Source organism: Coloeus monedula (genome assembly GCF_965178545.1).
Source record: "Coloeus monedula genome assembly, chromosome: 10".
NCBI lineage: Eukaryota > Metazoa > Chordata > Aves > Passeriformes > Corvidae > Coloeus > Coloeus monedula.
In genome coordinates this window covers 22,444,773-22,471,113 of record NC_138790.1, presented here as the reverse complement: position 1 = coordinate 22,471,113, position 26,341 = coordinate 22,444,773, and the positions used below count along the sequence as shown (strand labels likewise).

General features: G+C 39.1%; 1 protein-coding gene across 2 annotated transcripts; it reads right to left on the bottom strand.

Annotated features, from left to right (window-relative positions):
• PHC3 (polyhomeotic homolog 3) lies at positions 1–26,341 on the bottom strand (the record flags this gene model as incomplete). Of its 2 annotated transcripts, XM_082288136.1 has the most annotated exons (14): positions 1–8,495; positions 12,334–12,565; positions 12,657–12,807; positions 13,534–13,648; positions 14,912–15,068; positions 15,771–16,024; positions 16,345–16,495; positions 17,913–18,787; positions 20,263–20,497; positions 21,616–21,714; positions 22,146–22,271; positions 23,826–23,903; positions 25,298–25,456; positions 26,192–26,341. In XM_082288136.1, the coding sequence occupies 14 exons, from the start codon at positions 26,315–26,317 to the stop codon at positions 8,341–8,343; spliced, it is 2,913 nt and encodes a 970-aa protein (XP_082144262.1). In that variant the 3' UTR covers positions 1–8,340. The 2 variants fall into 2 exon arrangements, with proteins under 2 accessions (XP_082144262.1, XP_082144261.1); XM_082288135.1 differs by lacking the exons at positions 1–8,495; positions 12,657–12,807 and having other exon boundaries at positions 12,378–12,565; positions 26,192–26,317.

The following is a 26,341-nucleotide window of genomic DNA, read 5'->3' as shown; positions in this document are numbered from 1 at the left end:
GACAAATGAAATTAGCATTTATTTCTGAAGCACTAAACTCACAATACAAGGTTGTATTGAAAGAGAAACTAAGTAAATGATGCTGTAGGTTGGTGAATCGTCCCCCAGACCCACAGGGAACAATGATTTCACACAAGAATACTCATTAAGAAAACTCTGCAGATAACAAAGGTGCAATTACAAGCAAGTTTAAGCAGCATAGTTTAAGGTGCTTTGTTTCAGCGTTTGTAGGATGGATTTTACCCATTAACAGACTGAAGAAATTTCACTTTTACAGATCATAACAAATGAGAGAATCTAAAATTCATTCACATGCTAGTTGGTAATAGGAAAGTGCTTCTTAAAAAAAATGATTCACAAAGTAAAGATCATACTTTATATAGTTCATTGTGTGCTCTTCAACTGTAAAATTTAAATTCTGGGTAACAGTTTACATTATTATATATCAATTATAGAGATAGATTTAATTGCAGAATTTAATACTATATGGGTTAAGTTTTCTTATAAAAGAATACTCCAGTATTTCACTCCATAAGAATACACAATCACATCTCAATCATAAATTAATCTTTTGATTTCTGAAACATATAAAACTCCGATTATTTTGATTTATTACTTCACCTCACATAGTGCTTCTTTCACCCACAGTCTGTGGTAAATTTCTTTGAGATTTCTGTGATGTAATCAAAAGGGGCCAAGCATTTTTCAGCACTAGAAAGTGGTTTTGGGGGAAAATCTGTTAAGAAGGCCATCAAAAGGACAGTAAATGATCAAAAACTGAATTTTAAAACTAGTGCAATAAGAGGAGGCAATGTTTAGCAACATAGTTTGAAGTGTTTGGCACCACAAATTATTTCATTTTTTATGCTGGAAAATGTACTTGGAGGAAATTCTATTTCCATGTTAAAAGTAGGAAAGCACATGCAATGTTAACTGGAAAAACAACCTTAAGCAATCACTCCCTGCTCTCTCAAACTGTAATTGCTGTTAGTAAGTGCTGGAGATGCTATAGGATAAACCATGGCTAAACACAGGGGTTTGACACAGCATTTCTTCAGGTTCTATAGAAACTGGACACCCACTGAAATGGGGCTGACAAAATATTTACAAAACCTAATTCCATTTAAAAATCAGCAAATACCTCAAATATAGGAATGCACCAGGCATTTCAGAATCATGAAATAACTAATCCCTACAGACTCAGCAGGCAGGGGGAAATTCCTCTTTTAAAGTTCATTCAACACCAGATGAAGGCAAAGCTGGTTTCAAGCTTGTTTCAGGTGTGTTTTGCATGGTAAGTCTCACACTTCTGAATCACCAACATGCACAGAACTGGAACTGCAACCAGTTGGGTGAGGCTGCTGACATGTTTTATTTATCAGTGTGGTTCAGCTTCCCAAGCCCTAATTAAAGTTTACACAACCCCGTCTGCCCTAACGTGCCAGAATTCCTGTAGCTGCTGCAGTGCTCCTAAAGCCACTTGAAGTTTTTAACATTTTTTACAGGGAATCCACAACATGCAGCCAAAGCAAATATTAATGGATTGATGTTACATCACTGTATTACTTGTCAGATTATTCTTCCTTTTTGTGGAAAAGTGCCAAAGAGCATCAACCTTTAGGCTGTCACCTCCATCGAGGAGGCAACAGTGGCACTGCAGGTCTCCACCAACATCCAACTGTGGTGCCTCAGCCTGCCAAGTGACTGTTTTAAAACATATTAGTGGTAACTCTCTTTGCAAGCCCACTTTTACCCTTGGCATTCATGGAGGGAGACACCAGCTGTGCAGTGATCTCCATCCTATTGCATTCCTTACAATTATGTCTTTTCCTCTGTGCATTTCTTTTTTTACCTGGTGCTTCTGGGCAGTCCCAACGCTCGTGCTTGGGTCCAGCCACGCAGCCCTGGACCATCCCTCTCTAGAACAGGGTGACAGTTTCACTGCCAAAGAGGCCAGAAGCTATGCCAGGAAGGTGGTAATATCTGAAATAGAAGAACTACAGATAACCACTGCTACCTCTCCTCTGTGCATCACTTCTTGTGCCTTACACCATTCAAATACCTTACTGTCCTTAACTCTTACAGGATTATTTGATATTAATGCTAACAACAGCTAAAGTGTTAACCCCTTATGGGAAACTTCTGTACTTTTCTCATTTAAAGAATCTCTTACAAATCAACATTGATTTTAATGAGATATTCTATGTGTTTTCAAAAACAGAGTATTTGGCACTCAATGATAAAACCCTTCATATTTATACACATCTTTCCTGGTCAGTACTGGCTCATTCATTCTATAACACAAAGTCTACTTGGAAAGGAAGTTGGGTGTGCAGAATCCTTCACTGTTCTTTCCAAAAATGAATTTGCAAAAAGCTGCCAGAGGATGAAAACATCCTGGCTGGGTAGTGGAGGACAACACAAGCCTTCCACAGGCTGTCCAGGCTTCACCCACAAAGCAGATCTACCTCATGAATCAAAGACATTTGTGCTTTGAGCCTAATCCCATAATCACCACAGATACCCTGCTTATTACCTAGCAACAACACTACAAGCCTGTCAACAACCCTATGTACCAAAGCAGTGCTTCATAGACACAATTAGAATGCTCCTTCAGTGTTACATTTTGCACGTAAACAGCGTTTATGATCACCATTCTATGAATGCACAATTGTGCTCAAGTTACAATTACATCTAGGTGGAAAAAATCTTCTTAAATCTCATTTTTCTAGTTCCTTACTGTTCAGAGTCATTTGGATAATTCAGCAGGAATACATGCTGGAAGTTTAAAAAATTTTAACTTGAAATCTGTTCGTAACACTGGCTCCCAGAACTGTGCTTCAGAAAAGTTAAATCCATGGCTACAAAAGCTGGACTATGAGCTTACTACATACCTGCAATTACCAGCATATTCATACATTTGAACTTTGATTTTTCCCTTCCACTTTGCTATAAGAGATCAGAAAATACTATGCAACCTTCAAGTGAATGAGCAGGAGTGTGTTTTAATGCAGAGGTTACACAAACCTACACAGCAGCTTAGGATGGGGCCTTGAGCACACGTGGAAGTGCTGGCAACAAGACCCATGGGATAAAGCAGGACACAAAATGCCCCAGCCCACAGAGCTGACACCCAAGAGAGCAAAATGCCACACTCAGAGATTGAGTGGGGAAGGAAATGTCAGAGTTCCAAAGAGATGAAGATGGTAAAACCAAATCAGGCTGATTCCCATGGATTAGGGTAATGCATGCTCACTGTCTTGGTGCTCAGTCTGTGTCCCAGGCCCTGACTCCACCAGCTCAGACCAGGGACAGCTTCCCGAAAAAGCTTCCTGAAAAACCCACACAGCTGGCACTTGTCTGGACCATCACTACCATCTCTTTTTCAAATGCCACTATTTTCAAAGCCATCCAGGGGATGTAACTACATAGAACCTTTCAGGCCTAAATAAATTCGCATGACTAAAGGCAAATTCTTTTTAAAATAGTTTAATTTAGGCTCATCCTAAATGAACTAAGCATTAAATGAATTTAAAATTTCTTTCTTCTAACAATATTTCCTGTCTGAAACTACAGGTCACTATGCAAGAATGACTTGAAAATTAATTCACTATAAGCAACTAACACTTTACACTGAAATTATTCATTGATAGCTCTGCTCATACCTGTTCCACTCAGCATTGAATAGAAACAGCATATTTAAAACAAAATACTCTAAAATATTAGCTTCTCTCTATCTCTAATAAACTAATTCAGGTGAATATTAGAAAAGTATCCTGGACTGATTGTTTTGCACAGTCATTATCTGCAGCCTAGAACAATCAATGAGTAAATGTCTGGTTAATGATGACAACTATATTTCTAAATATATGCTAACAGGACATCTCTATACAATACTGGTGAGAAAATAACCCTGCAAGCTTTTATACATGCTGAATTTTAATATGAGCAGTCTCAGTACAATCAGAAGAACTACTCATGTTATAAATGTAATTATTTGCAAAATCAGGACTCAACACAGCTGTCACTGAATTCTTTGATCACTCAGAGCTGTACATTTGTCACTTAGTAAGAAATCTGTTGAGCTATTGAGGTGGAAGTTTCTGCGTGGATATTGTGATATTAGAATGAAAACATCCATCTGAAATTGGCATTAGTTTTAGCTGCCATGCCAGGCAGTGACACACCACACCCAGCCCAGTCTCATGATGAACTTCCATTCAAACCACACTTCACTGGTTTTGTACCTGAGTATTGCCTTACAGCTCGAGATACAGAAATGATGCAACAGCTATCACAAACCTGCCCAAACACTTGGTTTTATCCCATCCTTTTCCTGCCACATCTGCAGTTACAAAGGACTCCATCTGTTCTATCCAGAAGGTTGGATTCCTTTTTGGACAAAGCACAAGTGGAAGTCAGGAGGTAAAAAACATGTTTTCATGGGAAAGAAATGAGGAAATGGATGCTTGTGGGACACAAATCTTCTATTTGAAATGTCTTGTTGACAAAAATCTAGCAAAGGCTTTACCCTCCCTCAGGAACTTCGATTCTGGAAAAAATATGATAGGTTAATGGGTAAAGAATGGACTTACAATGCAGCCTGTTTAAAAACCCTTCAAACACTCTCTGGTTATCCAAAACAGCTGGCACTTCAAGTCAGTGGAGGTAGCCAAGCTTCCTCAGGGGAGTGCCCTGCTCCTGCTGCAAGGCAGGGATGCTGAGTGACATGAGCCAGATGGATCAGGGGAGGCTGCACACCCATTAGATCATTCATGTACAATTTTTAAAACCCCAAACCAATCCTGAAACTGAGACAAGTGTAATAGTTCTTAATTCTATTGGATGAAACCTTGAAAGCTACCTTCAGCCCAGTGCTCTGCAAAAGGGCCTTGCCCTGAGCTAACGCTGCAGTTTCCATTAAGGAGTAGGGTAGGACGGAGACTGGTAGAGAAAAAGGAAGGGGAAAAGCCATGGAATGTATCTCCCTTCTCAGCTAAGATCCTGGGGCATCCTACATTCCTTTCTATGGAAACTGAAATACTGCAAGCATTACTGTGAGGGGTAGCCTGCAACACCAGAAGGCTGAATACAGAAAGCAAAATCCCAGGAAATAAAGCTAATAAAAAAGGTTTCTTGTAGATGCATCCTGTGGGAACAAGTGTTAAAAACTAGTTAAAATCTTCAATACTACTTCTTTTGCAAGAGGGTACTACCTAATGTGTGGGAAAGCCATGGGAAATGGTAGTATAAGCCTGGGAAAACATCACCTATCTGAACAGCAAGAGGCTGGTACGTAAAATGGTTCTGGAGGACTGTTACCCTAAGTATTATATTGTTTTTTGAGCAAATTCATAAACTTCCCAAGTAGACTTCAGCTGCACTTGGAAATTTTCCAGCCTACTTTCACATACAAGTGTGAATTTCTTAAAAATTTATTTTATTGACATGGCTACACTGGCAAACACTCCCATACAAGTGCACTTCTATCAGTACAGGTTGGTATAGCTGTGTCTGCTTTTAAGTTCCAGTTAATTGCCAAAATCACTGAAGAAGAAGAAAAACTTTTAATATGCTGAAGGCCCACATTCTAAGTTGTTGCATTCATGAATATTTAAAGCATAATTCATTATCTGCAGTTCTCCCAAACCCACAGGGAATGTTACATACCAGAAGAACAGGACCAGATGTGCCTTACTGGGGTCTGCTCTGAGCTCCCAGCACCTGGCAGTGATTATGGCTGAGCTGGACACAAACACTAGCTGGAGAAGCTCTCCTCAAAGCTGTCTAGTAAAGCAAAATTAAAGCAGCCATGAAATTCTCATGCAGGTAACACTGATTAACTACAGGTCTAAATAAGACCCCTAAGTCCACATTTTCTAGTACACCTTAAGCCATTATCAAACCACATTTATGTATCCCTACTTTTTACATTGCCTAAGAACAGTACAATCAGAAGACAGATTAAAAATTAGCCAGTGAGATTTCTGTATAAAAATAATAAAACTTTAAGACAAAAGCCAAAGGATAAATATCTAAGATATCTTTAGTCTTCAGTTAGCTCATCAAAACAGAACATATCCTTTAGAACATATGTTACAGCTATGCTACACTGTGTATCTTACAGAAATGCTACAAATGGGAACCCACTGTCTCCATCATTTGAATGTCTTTCAAATGAACATTAGCAAATGTTGGAACTTCAACTAAGAAGTTTATTTTACAACAGTAACTGAAAACAGAAAAAAAAAACCAAATTAGAAAGTGCTTAGCAACTTCCCTCCAAAATAAATCCAGGCATCAATTCATCCTCTAAAGCTTTGGTGCCGTTTGGATAAGGGCTCTCACCACATACCAGCATGTAGCTGTAATGTGTAGTCCTAACTCGCAGCTTCAGTGGTTAATAAAAACATTAATAACATCTGCTATTAGCAAGCTCAAACAGTTGTAAGTAAGAACAATGATTCTAATATTGATCTCCAGAAGGTAATGGTAGAAAAGTCTGTTAGTGGAAACAAAGCAATAGTCTAAGTAAAGGAAAATGAAGCACAGATTTTTCTGTAATCCAAATTTACTCTTTAAGGTCATCAGTTAAATAATATACATATTAATCTGTCTGTCACAAACCTGCCTTTTAGCCAGTGTATGTGCATTGACTCCTTTTGATCTAGGGCAGCAGTTCTCAAACTTTAGGTCAGTTCCTCCTCTCTTCAGGAATACTGTACAGTCCCCCTCAATACTTCCCTACACAATCATATATTATGCATTAATTTGCATAAAATACAAAAAAATACATTATTTGCAGACACGTACACATATTTAATTCAAATATACACAATGACTATCAGCACACGTACCCTTCTTTCCCTAGACAAGAGCTTAGGGATCCAGGTCTGTACATAAGGGGAGTGGAGCTGCAAAAGGGAGGGAACAGAGGTACAGAATACATCCATGAGCATCCGTGCACAGGTGGTGGGGAAGCAAAGGCCAAGAAGGTGCTGCTGCCTCAGAGCCCAGGCAGCTGCCAAGAGCATCAGTAACTGGGGAAATGTATTTGTTCCACAGAGTGTGAGAGAGGGAAGATGGAGGGGGCACTAAAATCCTACCACCTGCAGCATCCAAGACAAAATCTCCGGCCAGAGGGACAAAGCAGGGCCCCTGGATATTTATCCCAGCGTTGCCAACGTTGGTATTCTCCCTGCTGACCTGCAGCTCCAGGCTCCCTCATGGCAGCAGCAGCTGCTCCTGCACAAGCTCTGAGGGGGCCTCACTGCTCCTTTCTCAGAGTACTGCAAGCACAGCTCACACTGGCCACTGGACAAGTAAAAGGTGCCTGGAAATATCCAGTGGGGCAATGGGAATGCACTCCAGGGAAAGACATGTTAGAAGAAGTATTGAGATAAAGAATATCTGAGCTATGCTGTCCCTTCTCTACCCCCAGTCTCTAAAGTAACTTGTCTCAACACAAGCCGGTCCTGGCTGCAGTTTTCAGCTCCTCACACCCAGGCATTTGGGAACCTGAGCCCTGAGTGCTCAGACACCTCCTCAGGGTCCACTCTGAACCCTCATTTGAGAACTGCTGGTCTAGCTTAACTAGCAGCATGTGAAACTACAAACCTAACACTTAATGCCCCCTTAGTGCATAGCAGCATTCAAAGAGTAAAGTAACATGTGCTTCAGTTACCTCTGGCAGGAGTGTCAGTAGCCTGATCATGAGGATTTTGATGAGACATCTACATGGTTTATAGTATTTTATAGACTTCAAGAAAATACTATAGTGGCAGAGATGAGGGTAAACCTACATGAGGAAAACCAGCTGCCAACCTACCCCTTACAAACAATTTGCTCAAGACTAAAACAAACTCAGAGAGCACAACTAAATGCATAGCATTTTACTGGTACTAGTGCTTCCACAGGGCCTGTGGACACTTCTGTTAGTTCAGTCAAAGCACTGCTGTATGTGGGAAAAATCTTTCAGAATACAGCAACACAATTTAAATGGTGTCTAGATTGGGGTGGGGACTGGGGTGTTAATCATAACTCATAAAATGAAGTACATGTTGGGGAATATTTAACCTATCACAGCATATTTCACTTCATGTTTTTCCATGAAAAATTTCAACTCAAAGCATTACTCAGGCTTTACCATAAACCTATTAGTTGTTGAAAACCACAGAGGACTCCTGGTATAATCAAAGGAACATTTTAAAGTCTTTATGTGGGGAGAACCCCACCTATTTAACAAAACATCACAGTAACACATGCCACAGTGAAGATGTTGGCATATTACTGTCGGTTCTGTCATTGAGAAACTGTTGTTTAAACCTTCGTGTTCACCTCCTAGGATTCTTTCAAGGAATTGATACGTGCACAGATTTTCAGTGCAGGTCCAAGCTTAATATTCATTGCACTCATAAGGTGATCCTCCTTCAACAAGAGGAGAGCTTGTCCATCAATTTCTTGTGCTCTAAATTCATCCGCAATATCTTGACAACCTAAAGGCAATAAAAAATATGATTACTGGTTTAGAAATGTCCATTCTTAGATCCAATGATTTTATCCACACTAGAGCTTTTCAGCTACACATTTTCCAGTGCTCATCCCTTCAGCTTGTTGAACCTAAATTACATGCAAGAGTACAATATTATGATGGGAATTCTGAAATAATCTGAAAGTAATTTTTACTACAGCCTCTAATTACACTGTATTTATTGGAGAACTACTCATCGGGAATTTCAAGTCCCAGCAAAGACAGAATTTTCATTTCATTAAGAGGAACAACCTCTCATCATTAGAAGAGACTGGGAAAACAGCACTGAAATAGCAATCAGAAACATAATTCAAGTGGGTTCTTTCCAGCAATAAAAAGATACTATTATCTAATTCTATAAAAAATAACTATATTACACTGCTACGTGCAAGTCAATGAGAACATTCACATAGCTACAATTTCCAAAAGGAGTTAATTCCATCTGTGTATTACACCACTGGGTTAAGGAAACAAAGTTTTGATGTATGGGCTTTGGCACAACCATCTCATGAAGATATTTATCGTTAGTTATCAAAATGAATATTCTACACACAGCAGTAATTCACTTCAAAAGCGCAAATTTAAACTGGTTGGATCTTTTTTCCATGTTAAACTCCTTTTCTCAATGTGAAATACCAGTCTCAGGTTACTAAAGCTTACAACATAAAAAAAGACTACATGGGTTGGACTATCCCAGCTAACTGAGGGATCCTTTCCACTGAAGAACACTGTGGAAATGAAGGTTTCTCCAAAGATGTTCTGGACATGTGTTGAGCAGAATCATCCAGTTATGCCTTGCTCTGTGGCAGCTCTGTTAGATGGATAGATGTCTTCTAACAATGTCCATGAGAGCACTCACTGTCAGTTGTTTATTCGAAGCTTCTTTCTCCCAGCCATGTTTTTAATGGGGGTTTTTAATACATTTGTGTTCTCAATCCAGCAGTCTCTCCATCTGTCTGAGACTTTCAGACACACTTGAATTTGTGCCCCATCTTCCATTCCTGACTTCGATTATTCCTCAAGTAAGCTTATTTTTTGGCATTTTTACATTTTCCCTTTTTAAAAGTACGCTATTACAGAGATACAAAATTGCTGTGAAGCGCTTTTCTACCTAGATGACATCAACTAATTTCATATTCTCTTGTGTGTTCAGATTTAAACTCTATAAAGAATTGATAGTCTAATTTCCTGATGGATTTACAAATGTGTACAAGGCAAATGGAAAGGAAATGTGGAAGGAAGTACCAACATCCAAACCTGAATTCATTTGAATTATTACTGTGTGAAGGTTGTAACATTCAAGGTTGGAAAAAGTTAGCTTTTCACAAAGAATAAAGCACTGTTTTTTCCTTAATGATTTGTTAAACAGACCTTGCACAACAGTTAGCTCTGACATCATCATAAAGGTTTTCTTATTGAAGTGCTGGCAACAGATAAAACATCTGTAAGTCAAGTATTGAGTATTTCTGGGAAAGGTATCATGGCATGTCTGATTGGAGACCTGAATGTTGTGATTGTCAGACCACACTATTTACAAACAATCTGAGAGATGAAGAGAAGTTCTTACATTTAAGAAAAAAACTGGTCCTATTGAAATAGGAAACTGGATGTTTGTTGTTGCCAGCTTTTTCCTTTAAGCAGGACATGAAGAATATCCATTCAACTTCTTAAAATACTTTTTATCAAAGTCATTTTTGGAAAAGCAGTGGATGGAAGTTGAAGGTACTGCAGCTCCCTCATCCAAGCACATCTGGGTGTATTCTTAAGCACTTCTGCAATTGTTTGTTGTGCAATAAAAAAAAAAAAAAAGGTGGGGAGTGGGTAAAAGGTCATTTATCTTTCAACTGAAGAGTGAAAGGAGAACAATTCTGCTCAGCTTAAGCCATTCTGTCTCTTCCCCCAGAAGAAGCAGCTAACAGTGCAAGTGTCCTGGACACTGACTTCTCCAAAAGGCTCCAGAGGAACTCAGGAAAAGCCTGACAAGGACACGAGTCCATTTCAGCTACAGATTGTGCAGAAACAAAAACAGATGTCCCTAATCTTTATGGAAAAGTGATGAATCACCATCTCCTATAAAACAGCAGATGGTCTGCACAGACTGCACCAAATAGATATATAATATAAAATGCCATAATGAAAATCATCTATATTATTTCCTGTATTAATCAATCTATATGATAAAATATTTTTACAAGAGAGGGACTTGGGAATTTACTGAAAAGAAGAAACCCCAAAATTACCAAAAAACCCAAATGCAGCAACGTAGCAATAAAAATTCTGGCAGGTTGTGAATATAACTTTAAATATCTATTGAACTTAAAAAAAAAAGTATTTGAGAAACTAGGCATTCATATGGATAGGAATGAGTAATTATAATAAATTTTCATTAAAAACAGACAAATATAAAGTTTGTTTAAAATCAAAGATCACCTTATTTATAGAATACAAAAAACTAAACCAGATCCAGCAGCTGGTGAAATATTGTAAAAGTAATGGTTTCAAAACAGAAACCACATTTTAAGAATAAGATTTTTGGTTTTATACTTGGAAGTGAATTGGGTTTATGCGGCACTTCAATTATTCTAGCACAGGAGCTACCGTTTATTGAGAGCCTAGAATCAGTTATTGAATTAACTAGTGCCTCAAATCTATAAAAACAGTAACTGAAAACAGCAGTGATATAGCTACACTCCATAACACAGCTCAAGTACAGAAACAGGAATGACCACATCCTAAACCTAAGGAGCTTTGCTTGTTTCTACAGACATCACTGCAGGTTCCCAGAAGCAGATACTGTTACTGAATTGCAATAAACTAGCAGAAGAAAGGTACTTCAAGGATGTCTTTTGCCAATTTTAGACATCTCTTACTCAATTCTTTGCCTGACTTGCTACAAAAGACTGTCATAATGCATGTGTATAACTTAGCAATGAAGATCTACTCCTTACAGGCTATTAGTCAAATGGGAGTCACAAAAAAAGGGTATAGCATTCCGGAAAAAGTAGAAAATTAGGAACAAATGTAGCCTGGGTTTTAATAGGTAAGCAACAAAAATTCTGGTATGACTGCTACTGTGGAGATCTGCCTTGTTATCTGTAGGGATTATAGTGTCTGATCAGATAAAATGACATCCTTGGGAAAAGGTGGGGAGTGAAGCTTTAAAGGTTATGATAGTTAGGAAATGGTAAATGTCAAATAACCTGAAGATGACAAAAAGGTAACTGTGAATATCAAGCTACAGAAAAAGTTTGTGAACAAGGAGAAACCAGATTATTTTTTTCTGAGAACAAACTGTGACTAGCAGTATGCAGAGTCTCTAGGGAGAAGATCTCTGAGCAAAGCTATGCAAAATAAAGTTTAACTTTATAGCAGAAACTTGCTTATTCTTTTTTAATGACTTGTATCGTGACAGGTCTTTCAAACTTTACAGTTGTATCAAGGGAAGTAACACTGCTCTTGCTTTTTCTACTGAATAAGCAGTAAGGGAGGAGGGAAGAGAAGAAAGCAGTGTAACAGGAAGGAAGTGTGTCTGATCTCTCTACTGACCTCTTGAGAGAAGTCAGACTGAAGGAAGGAACAGCTCTAATCTCCATCAGCTGGGATGCAACAGCAGAAGTGGGACTAGTTCTATCAACATGGGATTTGTGCTGAAGGAACAAGCAAGAGGAAACAAATCACATTCCAGTCTCTATCACCAGCTAACACTGCTGCTGTTGCCACACCACCTCCTCATCACAATGCTGCTATAAAGCAAGGAACTTCATTGCTAACACCAAGAGAACAAGTTATTGTCCATTCCATACCAGGCAGAGAATGTATAAAGGCCCAAACTTCATCGACAGTCCATACTGAGGGGTCAGTTTGCACCACTGGTAAGAGGTCAATGCTCTCCGGCATTTTCCGCATCCTCAGCTCCCGAAGCTCCCGCTCCCTCTCCCTCTCACTCTGCCTCCGTAGGCGCGTGGTCATGGCTGTTGGAACAGCATCTTCATGAGGAGCCAGATCTTCTTCTGCAGATGGATAAGTAATTGGAAGCTGGAAAATGCAGTACAAATACACTACAGTATTAGGCTATATTTGCAATTCCCAAAGCAATGTCATAGTTTTAAGCAAATATTCCACAGACCTGTCTAAGAAAATGATCTCGTGACGCCCCCTCAGGGCCGCTCGGCCGACGCCCGCGTCGCCCAAGACTTTGGCTATCTGACTTCCGATTCCAACGACTGGTCTTGTCTGATGGAAACAGCCCAAATTTCTTAGTGCAACTAAGGCTGTGCCTAAAGAAGTAAGATATATTCAATAATGCACTAGTAGTTTTTTGGACTGAATTCAATCAAGTAACCATAAAATCACAGTGTTGTAGAAATGCTGCTTAATTACAACAACAGCTGTCACAAAAATATAAGAGAAAGGTATCTCAAAGGCCATTTACTCAAAACCCTCATCTCAGTGTGGGATCAAGTACATCTAGATTACCCCAGAAGATGTCTGTCCTTACGATTCTTAAAAATTTTCTCTGATAGAAATACCTTTGTATTTTATCACCTAGTACAGTTCTGCTCTAAAATGTCCACTGAAAATCTAAAATCACATTGTATTTTCTGTTTTCATTTTCACTACCTAGCTGATACCCCATCAAAGGAGGATAGAGGCAAAAATCCCATGTTAAGTTTAAAGGGCTAAATCCCTTTAAGATAATTTTGCTTGTGGTGTCCCAAGAAGTACCAAACCAAAAACATGTATTCCCACTACTTAAATGGGAATGTAGCAGACATAAGAGACAGGTCATGTCCAGACACACTGATGCCAAAAAAGAGCTAAGTGGTGACTAGAAATGGAAAGCTATTCCCCATTTCTAAACCTTATGGTATTAAACATCAACTTTCCAACTGTAATAATGGAAGACTTTGCATTCAGATGTTGACTGTGAATTCTTGCTCTCTTAACCAGGAGAGGTTAATCCATTAACCAGATAATGATAAACAATAATTACATAGCGTTACCTTTTGGCACAGGATGTGGAGCAGAATCTTTTTGACCGCAGAAACTTATTGGGATATCCCATTTTTCCACAAAATTCACACTTCAGAAGATCATTTTCAATTTCATCCAGTCCCTCTAAAGAAAGGAATGAGGAATACAGAAATCAGTTTCAATGACAAAATTATGTTCACATCTCTCACCTCAAGCAGGCAGAAGATCTTCAAATATTTAACACATTCAATTAAATACTTTGATTAACAGACAATTACGCAAAGCTAAGCAAGTCATAGATTTCATTCTGTCTAGAAAAGATCTTAAGCAAACTGAACCTTAATGAATCTTCAATTAAGTTATTCAATGAACTTAATCAGTTTTTTGTTGAATTTCAAGCCATCCATGAGCAGGTCTGCCCTCAAACATAGCAAGCAATTTAAGAAGAAGGGTTACAGTCCTCATGAATTGCTTTATAAAGAGTTCATTAAGAGAACCAAGCCTTCCACAGTCTAAATGCAAACTCCCCTGTAATGACATAATGAATTAACCTTTTAAAGTACTTTCTTTGAATAAGCAGCTGTTACAACCAAAGGGACTTGTGAAAGCAAGGAAAACATTGAATCTTGAACATATATATAACATTCAATCTATGAAAAAGATAAGCTGCACACAATAAAGAAAAGGATTATGGCATCTGCTGATTTGAAGCTTATTGTTACAGAGTATTTTTCTGTTATTGGTGAGGTGAGATGGCCCTTTTCCTGCACTAGTGCAGCAAAGAGCTGGAAATACTGAGAAAGGTATTTGAAGGGTGTTTCTACCACACACACAATCATACCCTGGTTTACTACCAAAAAATCTCCTCTACTCAACTTCTGTGTATGTGGATGTTTCCTACCAGCTTATCCAATGAGTAGTTACCAATTCTCTACATAAACCTAACACCAGCTGTCAGGAACACAACTAAAACAAAAACCATGAACATTTGAATAACTCCACAAAACAGACAAGCTGTCTGAAATCTCAGACACAGTATATTGTTAATACTGAAAAGAAAATTGAATTAACATCTAGTGAAACAAATTAAGGACAAAATAACTGCTGCAAAGGGTTTTGGTACGGAAGAGGGAATAGAACTATTCTAAGAGAATGAAAGAAAGAGTTGCATTAAGACATTTAAACAGACCACCAAAACCAGCTCTGGTGCAGTAAGGATACAAGCTGTGGGAAAGAAAACCCAGAGGTGGCTAAAAAATTCTGAACTTTCAAATCTTAGATGAATTTATACAAAATGTGTGTTCACAGAATAATTTGGCTTTTCTGGGCCAGGCCACAGTTTGATTCCCACTTCATAGCACACAGAACTAGAGGGGAAAAATGAGCATTTAAACAAAAACTACATACCTTCTGCAATCATATCCTCTATCTCCGTGTCTGAGGAGTTGTCTGCATGTTTTGTGTTCTGCAAGTCTGATTCAACACACACCACACTCATGATCTGACCCTCCACCAGCAATCTCTTCTCTGCAGGCTGTTCCACCAACAAAGATGAACGACTGACCTATTGCAATAAAAGCAAAGCAACAGTGAGTAACTAACATTATTCACAACAGTGAATAATTAAAAACAGTATTTCTGATTTAACAGTTGTAACTAAGAGGATGATCAGGTTCTACTCCATATCAATGAATTGTAATTATATCGTGCCAAAGCTCATTCCTCAAACAAATTAAGACTCACTCCTGTTCTGCAGAGTTTGCAATTACATTTACCAAAGGAAGAAACACATTATATCTACAGAAATGAAGGAATGGGAAAATGAGACACACAAGAAATTAGTAAGACAAGTTTTAAATTGTCAGTTTGTGATTTAAAATTTTCCACAGTAATTCTTACCAGACGTGGAACTAATTACAACTAGCCCAGTTACAAGTTGCCAGTGCTTGAAACAACAAATTGTAGCATTTTAGAATTTTAACACAGACTTAGTTCTGAGGATTAAATTAACGTATCACTTAATTGAGGGATCTAGGAGACAGAAAAATGTAAAAAAATCCCAAAAGGTAGCCTAAAACCATTCTCTGTAGTTATCTACAGATACTGCCTACTACTCAAGTCACCAATCAGTGGAGAAAAGGTCAAAACCAACATCTGAAACATAATTCAAGATCTAAATATCTACTAGCCACAAATAACATCATTCTTACAAAGAGTTTATTTCAAAGGTTAGTAGTAAAAAATTCCTAGCAACTTTTAGACTTACAGGGAACGGCTCCAACCCCTCCTGAATCACAAAGCCTTCGATGACGTGGGTCAGGATCTGGGGCTTAACAATAGCCTGTGGAGGTTTATTTTCTAGGCTGGGAATGCTATTGGGCATGGATGTGCTGTTGCTCCTTGTCGTTGCTGCTGGAAGCAAAAGAGGTGGTGGTGGAATAGAGGCATGTGAAGGATCAGATGGAGATTTAATTACTGAGGCACTGACTGATGATGTCACTGAAGGCAGTCCCCCGTGTTCTGCAAAAAATAACAAAGCATGTTATGTTTTATCACTCATATCCAACCTAATGGGCTCAGAATTCTGGAAGTAAGAGGTGATAAATCCCCAAGACCCATCTCTCCATCCATCAACCCCTAACGCAGGCTCTTCCCTAGGCTTTATAGATTCCACTTTTAAAAGAAGATGTTTTATCTTGACAGACTATTCCACAAACACACCCTCTTCATACAAACAGTTTCCTTTACTCAGTACCTACTAACTACAAGGACAGTTGGCCATTACTTACTTAAACAAACCATAAAACCAAAAGCTACCCGAGTCTGGCATTTGTCCTCACCTGACAAAGGATCTTCTGAATTAAGAGCCTCTCCATTGCCCAAGGTTATGGCTGGGGGAGACAAGGTGGGTGGTGTAGGTGTTCTTGCCATGTGGACGCAATCTGAGTCCTCGGGCATCTCCTCTTCACATACATTCTCCACTTGGTAAATCTGCATCCAACAAACTATTGCTTTAGAGAGATTTCCATTCTATCTTAATACCTTGAAAGAGTTGCATAAATACAGTTTTAAAAATAAATTACCAGTTAAAATATGTTAATCTTTTAATAAAATACTTGTTTCCAAACTCCATACCAAACAATGAACTTTGAGGACATCACAGTATCTATGACAGTAAAATTAAAATATTTTGTTACAAACCACAATATATAAAGAAGCACAGTTCTCCAATCAAATAGATCAGAGAACTTGACTTTTTTGGTATCTTATGTGTATCGTTTACTGTATTTTTATTTATACATACATCTGATGTTATTTAAACACATCTGCAAAATGCAAGTTTAATGACAAGTCTGCAAATTGTTCTATCTTATACAGCAGTGTAATCAAACTGACTATTTCAGAGGAGTACACCAAGACTATCAAGCATTAGTGGTTGCAAGAGATTTTAAGGTTTTTTCCTCAAAAGTGTTGAAATAAATTTACATAAATTCCTGACAGCCAGTTTAGCAGATTAAAATGTAAAACACTACCCTGTCAAAAGCAAACCTGGCTTCTACTCTTTTGCCCAATTTCTCCATGAAATATCAGTTGAGGTTATTACCCTCTTAAAATAAATCAAAGATGAACAGCACACCTCCTTCCTTAACCTGTTGATAGCCTCAAAAAAGCCTACAAGATCTGCTGATTCTTTTGCTCAACTTAATCTCATTAGCATTTTACCGCTAAAGCCCAGCAACACCATCTTAAATGTCAGCATTATCTGCATATCACTTTATTTTCCCATACAGTATTTTAATCCAGCGATTGAAGCCAAAACCTTCAATTACAAACTGCAGACATCTGAGACAAACACTGAACCAAATTAAATGGCAGTGATGGGTACAGTACGAAAATTCCCCTGTTCTTTTATGAGGAGGATATTTTTAATGTTAGTACAAAATTAATTTTATCCAGAAATCTATCACCTTAGCCTGTTATCCATCTTCCACCTAATACAGATGATTCTCCCAATCAAAATCTATTTGTATTGAGGTAAAAGCTTACAGTCCATGTCACATTTACCAAATTCTTTATGTAAGCATTGTCATATATTTACTTATATTTTTTAACTTCAAATGCGTTGTAATTTCATTAAGAAACAAGATTTTAGATCTTAAATCTGCACTTTCACAATTCCTGGTTGATATTCTCAACTGACGATCCATTACAAAAAGCCAACAAAAAAAAACCCAAATCAAAACATGAAACAGAAGAAAAATGTCTATTTTAAAACTCAGTTCTGTAATCAACAGGTTTCTTGTCCTCTGTCTAGCACCTGATTTAGCTCCCTTTTAAGTCAACGAGCCAGACTCACAGCTCTGGAGAAGCCCAGGGAAAGAATAAAGGATGCAATGTTATCACTCACCACTGGAGTTTCAATCGGAACTGACGGCTGCACCTGGAGATTTACTGCGACAGTCTGTGGCGGTGGAAGAGTTTGAAATGGAAGCTGGACCAAAGCTTCTGCAGCAGGAAGTTCTTCCTCAGAAACCAGAGTGTTTTGAACCAAAACCTGGCCCTGGGACAGAATTTCAGGCTGCACTTGTAAAGACTGCACAGACTGCAAGGGTAGCGGTTGAATCTGGGTTGAGGATGCCGAGAGCTGAGGCGGAGCTGCCAGAGGGATGGGAGCGGATTGCAGGGCTGGATACTGCTGGTGTGGCGTGGAGGACACGAGCTGCTGGCCCGGGGAAACCAAGCTGGGCGGCTCCACGGCCCCGATGTGCACGGCGGGGGAGGGCGGGAGCGGCAGGTGCGGCGGGAGGCTGAGCGGCTGCGACGGTCGCACGGGGTTGGCGGCAGCCGCCTGGGGAGCGGCCGGCTCGGGCTGCAGAGCCGCCGGCACCAGGGAGCTGGCCTGGGACTGGATAAGGGCTTGAGGGTGAATGATTATGGTGGGTGACTGACTCGGGGAGTGCGATGGCGGAGGGGATACCACCACTGACTGCTGAGCTGACTGGGATGGGGTAGGAGAGAGCGTGAGAGGCGGAGGATGGATGTGGATAGGGGAGCAGTGGGACTGGACGCCGCTGGGAGCCGGAGGCAGCGCATGGCTGGGGAGGGGCAGACAGTGCTGGGATGGAGGCGGTTCCTGGCCCGGAGGAGTCTGAAGTGCAATCGGCTGGACTTGCTGCTGCTGCTGCAGGATCAGCTGATGATGGGAAATCTTTGGAGCTGGCGAATGAAGTGGGATCTGCTGATGTTTTACTAGAGAATGAGGTTGCAATGGAGAATATGAAGCTGTGAGGGAAGGGAAAAAAAGTGACAATTAGTATTTATTTCTTCAAGTTCTGAAAATATTATAAAACACCTCAAAAATTCTCACTTTAAAGATCAGTACAATTTTTTAAACATTTAATATTTTAAAAATATATTTGTTTAGAAATATCTTCTTTGACAGCATATAGAACACAGGAACAATTTATCAGGGAAGTATATCAATTTCCAAAGTAAAATGCATAAATGAATAAAGGAATATGGCCATGCTTTTTACATATATGTACTTTCTATAAAGAAGTATCTAAACGTATCTTTTTGGTGCTAGGTCTAAGATTATTGCTGATCCAGCCTTATTTAAGAATTTAATGCAATTTTAAATGGATTTAACTTTTGCTTTGAAACAGACTTGAATAGAAATGATAAGCACATCACAATCAACAGGTTTTGCAGATAAGTGCTAAGTTAAAGTGTAGATAATACTGTTTTAAGATACCAAACAAAATTCCAAGAGTTCAGTATAAATTTAAACCATTGAAAGCATTTGCCTGAACTTGAACACAGCAACTGAGAGGTACAAATCTAAAAATAGTCCAGCTTCCAGAGAAATCACATCACCTTTAAGTGAACCAGTGACTCACCAGTCATTTCTTACAGCACACATATATATTGTCTTCCACACGCAAATCTCTTCTTGCTTTAGTCTTGTCCACTTGAGAAACGACTCATTTGTGTAGGTTTTTTTATTTGTTCTGCTACTAAGGACAGATTTTCTTCTTACCAATTTGAGTTCTGAGAGCATTAGGGTTCAATACCTCCAGAATGTCTGCCTCCAAGTCCCACTCTTTCTCTAAAAGCTGTCACTAAGCCAAGCTACATTCCACAGAATTCAAAACAATTGTCTAGACTACCATCACTTCTTCAAAATAAGAAAGCTAGGATGCAAATATGCTACATGCAGTGCAAGTGCCACTCTAACCAAGTGCAGGTTATTTGGATTTCTCTCAATACAAAATACTGAAATTCTGAGCATTGTTACCTATGGGTTTATAAAAGTACCCAATATAAGAACGTTCTCATGATACAAACGACACAAGAAAAGAAAAACCAAACCACCAACAAAATGGATTTTGATGGGAGCAAGAGGCTTGAGATGGTTTCAGCCCACATTTTGCTGCCCGGAGATGTCAGGCATGTCCTGACAACAAACACACAGAGACCAGGAATGAGAATCATGTCTGTGCTGTGACTCAACAGGATATTGCAGTTGCTATATTGTGCTTGTATTGTGATTTAAGAAAATTCCTGCCTCTGCTTAATCAATATCCTGTGCAGCATCCAATACCAACAAATAAGTGAATTTACTAAGAAAACTCGAACTCTGTTCATGTGGAATATCTATAATAACATGGCCAGAGAGCACTGAACTCTGACAGAACTGTGATATACAAATCAGTTTTAAGTAAAGGAACTTTCCTATAGCTCTGTTTTCATCCCACCTGGTGTTATTAAGTGGTGGATGCTGGATGTCCGTGTGACCGGCGTACTCCGACACTCCGGAGCTGGGCTCTCGCCTTTCCTATTGCTTTCTGAGGGATCTGGCTGGCTGCCCTTGGAACTGCTGACAGGTTTACTGGGGCACAGGGACTGAGTTTGACTGCTGCTCTTTGGTGGGCCATTCTGTGAACTTGACAACACACCCAGCTTCTGACTGCGCAACGTCAAGTTCTGAACCTGGGAAATGAGCAAAACGTGAAAAAACCCAAACTCTATAAATACCTATGACAAATATCAGGCAAAAACAGCAAAAAAAATTACATTTTGTAATGCTTCTCATCCCACGTGATCACAAGAAGCTAAAAATCTGCATATCAAAGTATCTTTAAAGCCATAAAATTTAGAGAAGGATAGGGATCTTTATTACTTCAGTGATAAATACAGAAGTCTTTTTTCCCTTATTGAATTTTTTAAAGAAATGGAAATTTTTAATTAATTTGAATTAAAACTTTTATTTTTCTCTTTTATTGTGCCTTCAAAGTAAGTGACACAAGGCATCTTAAGCAAAGGCAATTTTATTTTCACACAGATACTGCAGAAGTGCAGTGGTCTGTGAGTGAGCTTCCAGACACCAACATAAGCTAGAGGCTTGGGTGGTCAGTGGGACCAGAGTCTCCTCTACTATCTGTGTGTTAACAAAATGGAGACCTTTGTTTCTACACCAATATTAACCTCCCTTCTCATCATGATACCTCCAATATCACATGAAACAAAAGGTTTTGTTTTCTGAAATGTAAATCAGTCAGGATCATTTTCCCTGAAGTCTGTTATATCACACCCAGATTCTGTACATAACGATCCCAGATCTCCAATCCTACGTGCTGAGCTAAAATTTCATTTTCAAGGATAATGCCTACCCTCAAAGCACTAATTCACATCATCTTTTACATGAAAAAGAAGACTAATTGTTATCTTGTTATCACCATCCCCTATTTTGATTACATAATCCCTTCCCCACTCAGCAGTTAGTACCTGTGTAATGAACAGCTAGTTTACATTTCACTTCTCACTGCTCCATGTGTCACCACAGGGCACATTCAAACCCAACTTGTTTCCTCACTGGCATGCAGGAGGCATTCACTGCCATTCTGTCCCAGTGAGGACAAATCAACCTTCAGCACATCTTCACAGGTAAGGTGACTCAGCTGGAGCTTGGCAGACCCACCCCAGCAGCTCATCTGCTCTCTGGTCTGGGGTGCAAGTAAAGCTAGAAAAACTTAAGCGCAATATTTCTTTACTTCTCAGTTTTGTCCCACTCGACTGGACGGACCTTTAGTAAGCTTACACAAGCTCACCTGAGTAGCTGCAGACTGACAGGAAGATGAGGAGGATGAGGAGACAACAGGAATGTCAGACTGGACAGCAGCCACAGTGGTTGCAGGAGTAAAAATAAGCTGTTAAGCAAGAAAAAAGGTACATGGTAACAGACTGAAATTTTTAAAATCTGTGAAAGAAATGCAGTATCTTAAAGAGATACATAACTTACACATACTGATGTACAGCTTCTAAAATTTACTTTTTAACTTCTAGATTAATTTATTTAAAGAACTATTTATCATGATAATTTAAATAAACAAAACTAAAAGAGAATAATGTAAACCAAATATAATATTTGTTCTGCATATTGAGAAAAATCTTTGAGATAAATAAACACATCTATGATCTTTCATACAAGCACTTAAGAGAACTTTCCCTTCAATACTACAAATTACTGAAAAAAAGACGAGAACAGCCCAATATCTATTATATTTAAGAAAGAGAGCTTAGATCTTCCAATAAGGACAGACCAAAGCCAAACTTTGTAAGGACTGCAGTCAAAACTTACCATCTGAGCTCGTAGATACATTTGGGCCTGACTTGCACTCAGGGTGGGAGAGGTGCTGCCCAGCAACATCGTCTGTTGGGTGATGCTGCTGCTGGTGGTGTTGGAGGTCTGAGAACGGCTTATTATCTGTGCAGGTGTAGGAGAGGTGGAGAGGTTAATCTAAGGAAACAAAAATATTGCTTCTGTCATGGAAATTCCGTCACCCTAGGGTCTAAAGCCAGAAAGCCTTTGACAAAAATGGCAGGGGCAGTTGGAATCTCTGAACTGTAAAGGTATCAAAAATATATTGAGCCAATCATCATAAAATTGGATTCTGGCAAGACTGTACGTTTTTATTCTTACACTGCAAGCAACCACTTTGCAGTAAATAATAATAAGCAGTCACAAATATAAACAGTTATAGGAAGTCTGTAAAATATGCCTCATAGAAACACACATTTATTGAATATGTAGAATGAGTTTTCAACATTTTAAGAAAAACACCTGAACTTTCATATTTAAGATCTTTAAATGTTTATATTAACTGCCTGGACTGGTATCTTCCATTATGCAACCTGATCAGGACGCTCATTTGTGCCACCACGTATGGACTTTCAATCCTCATTTCATATGTGCACACTAAAAAATGACTGAAGACTAAAACCTTCTCCAATTTCATATTAAATGCTCCTCAAGAACCACTCTTTAGCATCTTCTTAAAAAAAGAAGCTGTTGTGGTTTTGCTTTTCCTTTTTTTTTTCTAACCAGTCTAACAGAGTTAAGTGCCCAGCTCTTTTTCATCACTTACGTAAAAGATTTCCTTGAAAAACCCCAGCCCAATTATTTTGTTAAGTTTAACATCAGACATCTTAATAGACTTTCCCTCCTAAATTTAATGAATGAATGGTTTTAGTTCTAACAACTGTAAGCCAAGCCAAGCTATGAGAGCTTAAAAAAAATACACAGTTAAATCACTGAAGCTATGCACTGGAGTCATGAACAGCTTGAGGGTGTGATTAATAAGCAGGATGTCTGTAGGACTAAAAAATCCTACTTCACACAACTGTAAAAGTGTACAGAAGAGACTGTGCATGTCTGATAATGGCACTTAAAGAAATACAGCATGAACTGAACACAGAGCCACTCACAACTGAAACCTGAGCACATGCCTAGAATATGGGAAGTGAAACTGCAAAAAAGATGCATGATAAAAGATGATAATCAATAAAAGAATGAATGCTATAAACACTTAATCACTTTCATAAATATATGTGAGCATTGACTTGGATTCTTTAGATTTAGTGCTATTTCATCCCTGATACACAGTTACAATTTTCACCTACAGTAGTGCCCTGAATAAAAAACTAATGTAGAAAATCCAGTAAGAAATCATGTAAGAGATGAGAGCTCAGGGAGTGATTTCTACAGGAGTTTGAACAGCCACTGGTGCTTGTGGAGTGAGCAGCTGCCCCTGAGAGAACCAAGAGGGGTCTGGGACTGGGGAAGCCAACAGCGGCCAGCAACAGTCACACACAGCACCCGACACTTATTTCAGAGTCATCATACTTCTGTTCACTGTGTCTGTAGTACTGATTTTAACAACACAAGCTGAAATGCTAAAATACTTTCTGCTTTTCCCTGCAGCCATATAAGAACCAAGCGGGGTTGGGAATGGAGGGAGGGCTTGGTGCAGTTACGTACCGAGGTCTGCGACATGCTTGACTGCTGAGTGACACTCCCAGTGGGGGAAGTACATTGCCTCCCACCTGACAGGCTTGCCTAAATAGCAAGAATATGTGTCAAATAATGAAATCAGAAAGTGCTTAAGTGATGTTCATTTTATTGTATAAACCATGAGAAACAGCCCTCTCTACCTTCACATTTTCTCTGAGTTAACAATAAGAATGCTTTACTTGGTGGAAATAGTTTTCAGCAAAGTGCACTCTGCACTATGGGATGCTACCTGCAAGGTGCAAAATTCCTTGAAGTCCTACCAAATTTCAGGCATATAATTCTTTCAGATCAAGACTTGAAGAAAAACAATCAGAGGTAAAGTCTGCCAAACTGCTAATGATGTAGCTAAGTGATCACCTCCCTGCCTATGGTGCTTAGAACTTAAAATGCAATATCATTAAGAAATGTTAGTATTAAAACTCACATCATAATTTTATTGTGATTAGAATAGTCTAAAACGAAGCAAACTTTATAAATGCTGTAGAGAACAGCCTCATATTCTGGAATGGTAACTTATGTATGCACATCTAGCATCTACCACTGGATTCTATTCCAGCCCTTCAGATGAACAACAAGGACAGTGATTTAGGTTTATGTATGAACAGAACCAAAACTTTCCCAATCTGATTTTCTTTGCTCTGTCTCAGTAGCTATATGTCCATATAGAAATCCATCACAACAAAAAAGACAAATCAACATATTACCACAACCTAATGAAAAAGGTATAGAAGAAAAAGCCAGGAGCAAAAATTAGTCAGTCCAGCTCTGACACCAAACAGCCATATCCCTGAGGTCTTTAACTCCATTTAGCATTTCCCTGTGTAAAATCATTAACAACCACCTCTCTGCAAGATCATATTCTCAATCCAAGGCCAGTTGAGGTCAAAGGAATTCTTGCCACTGCTTGAATTCAAAATGGGCCTCCTCCAGTGATCACTGATGTTAAAAGCTGTGTTTCAGATATGAAATGTCATTTACCTCCTACATTTTCACACTCAGGGTTAAAATTTAATTTTACCATTACTTATAATGCAGCCAGATGTGAGGCAAAACACTAAGATGCCAGATGTTCATTATTTTTTATTTCACTAAGATACAATGCTATTCATTGCTCCCCCCATCAACTTTTAGAGAAAATCATGGGATGAAGATTGAAGTAGTCTATTTTTAATATTTATTACTGCTTGATGATTTACATGATGCATTATAATGTATGCAATAAAGCATGGAATGGTTGCCTATTGGAGCATCTATACCACTGGACAAAATCCTCCCAACAGTTTGGAGGATGATACAATTTAAAATAACAACGTCATTAAAATATAACAGTGAATTATGAGGCACTAAGCTCAGGCACTTAAGCTGTTATTACGTTTGACAACGACTGTAGCCCTGCTCTAGATAATACACGGTTCTTTTTCAGCAATCTTCACTCTCACCTGTGGAACAGTTGCCAGACTCTGAAATTGGGTACTGCTTAAGTGCTGCTGCTGCAGAGCAGCAGTCTGCAGCATTAGATGCTGCTGTTGGGCTGCATACATCTGCTGGAGGTACTGAGCAGCTGAGCTAGGAGGACGATGCAAGGCCTGCTGAATAACCTGTGATGAATCAGTAGGTAATTAATTACAATTACAAAGCACACACCATGCTGACATGATGTTGAAGTTTACCCTTACAAGGAAATAAAACCAAATAAATTTTTTTCACATCAGTTATGAAATACTGAACTTGCTCCCTCACTGTTCTTGACCAAGTCACAGAGTACTGTCAACATCAATATATTCACATTCTCAAGGACAGCCTGACAATACAGCATCATTCCCAACACATCATCCCAGCCTCTCAGCTGCTTGTCAACACATCCTACACCATGTTCTGCTTTTTGAGAGATCAGAATAGTGTGTGAGAAATCCAGTTATCAAACACAACAGAATGGACTGTACAGAGTTCAAGGAGACCTAATTTCAAGAACAGCAAGAGGGGGCTGGATCCCACATAGCACTTAAACCCACACAAATACCTTGGATCCCTGTAGTCAAAGTTGGTCAAAAAAACAGCTTTATTTTGCAAAGGTTTATGTTAATAATCCACACCCTCAGCAAATGGTGAACAAACCAGACTTTCTATCATAGCATTTCTCCGTCTCTTATTTGGGAGACTATGCTTCAGTGGTCTGATACCCTCCAGTAAACATCTCCTGAAAACCAGCAAGTCAGCTATTGAGAAAGACAACAGCAATTAGGAATGAAGAGTTAATCCTGTGTAAAGTACTGCACAATGCCTGTATTTAGAGCTCTGTACAGGACAGGGAGGAAGACCCCAGAGCCCAATACCTGGACAGCATGTCTGTCAGAGCCGCTGTAGACAGAGATCTGTGGCAGCGGCGTGCGGGAGGTGGAGGTGGTGGTGACGGTGGTTGTGGATGCAGAACATGTTGTTGTGTTGGGTTCATTCTCCATAGCTGTGCAGCGTTCGTCCAGCCT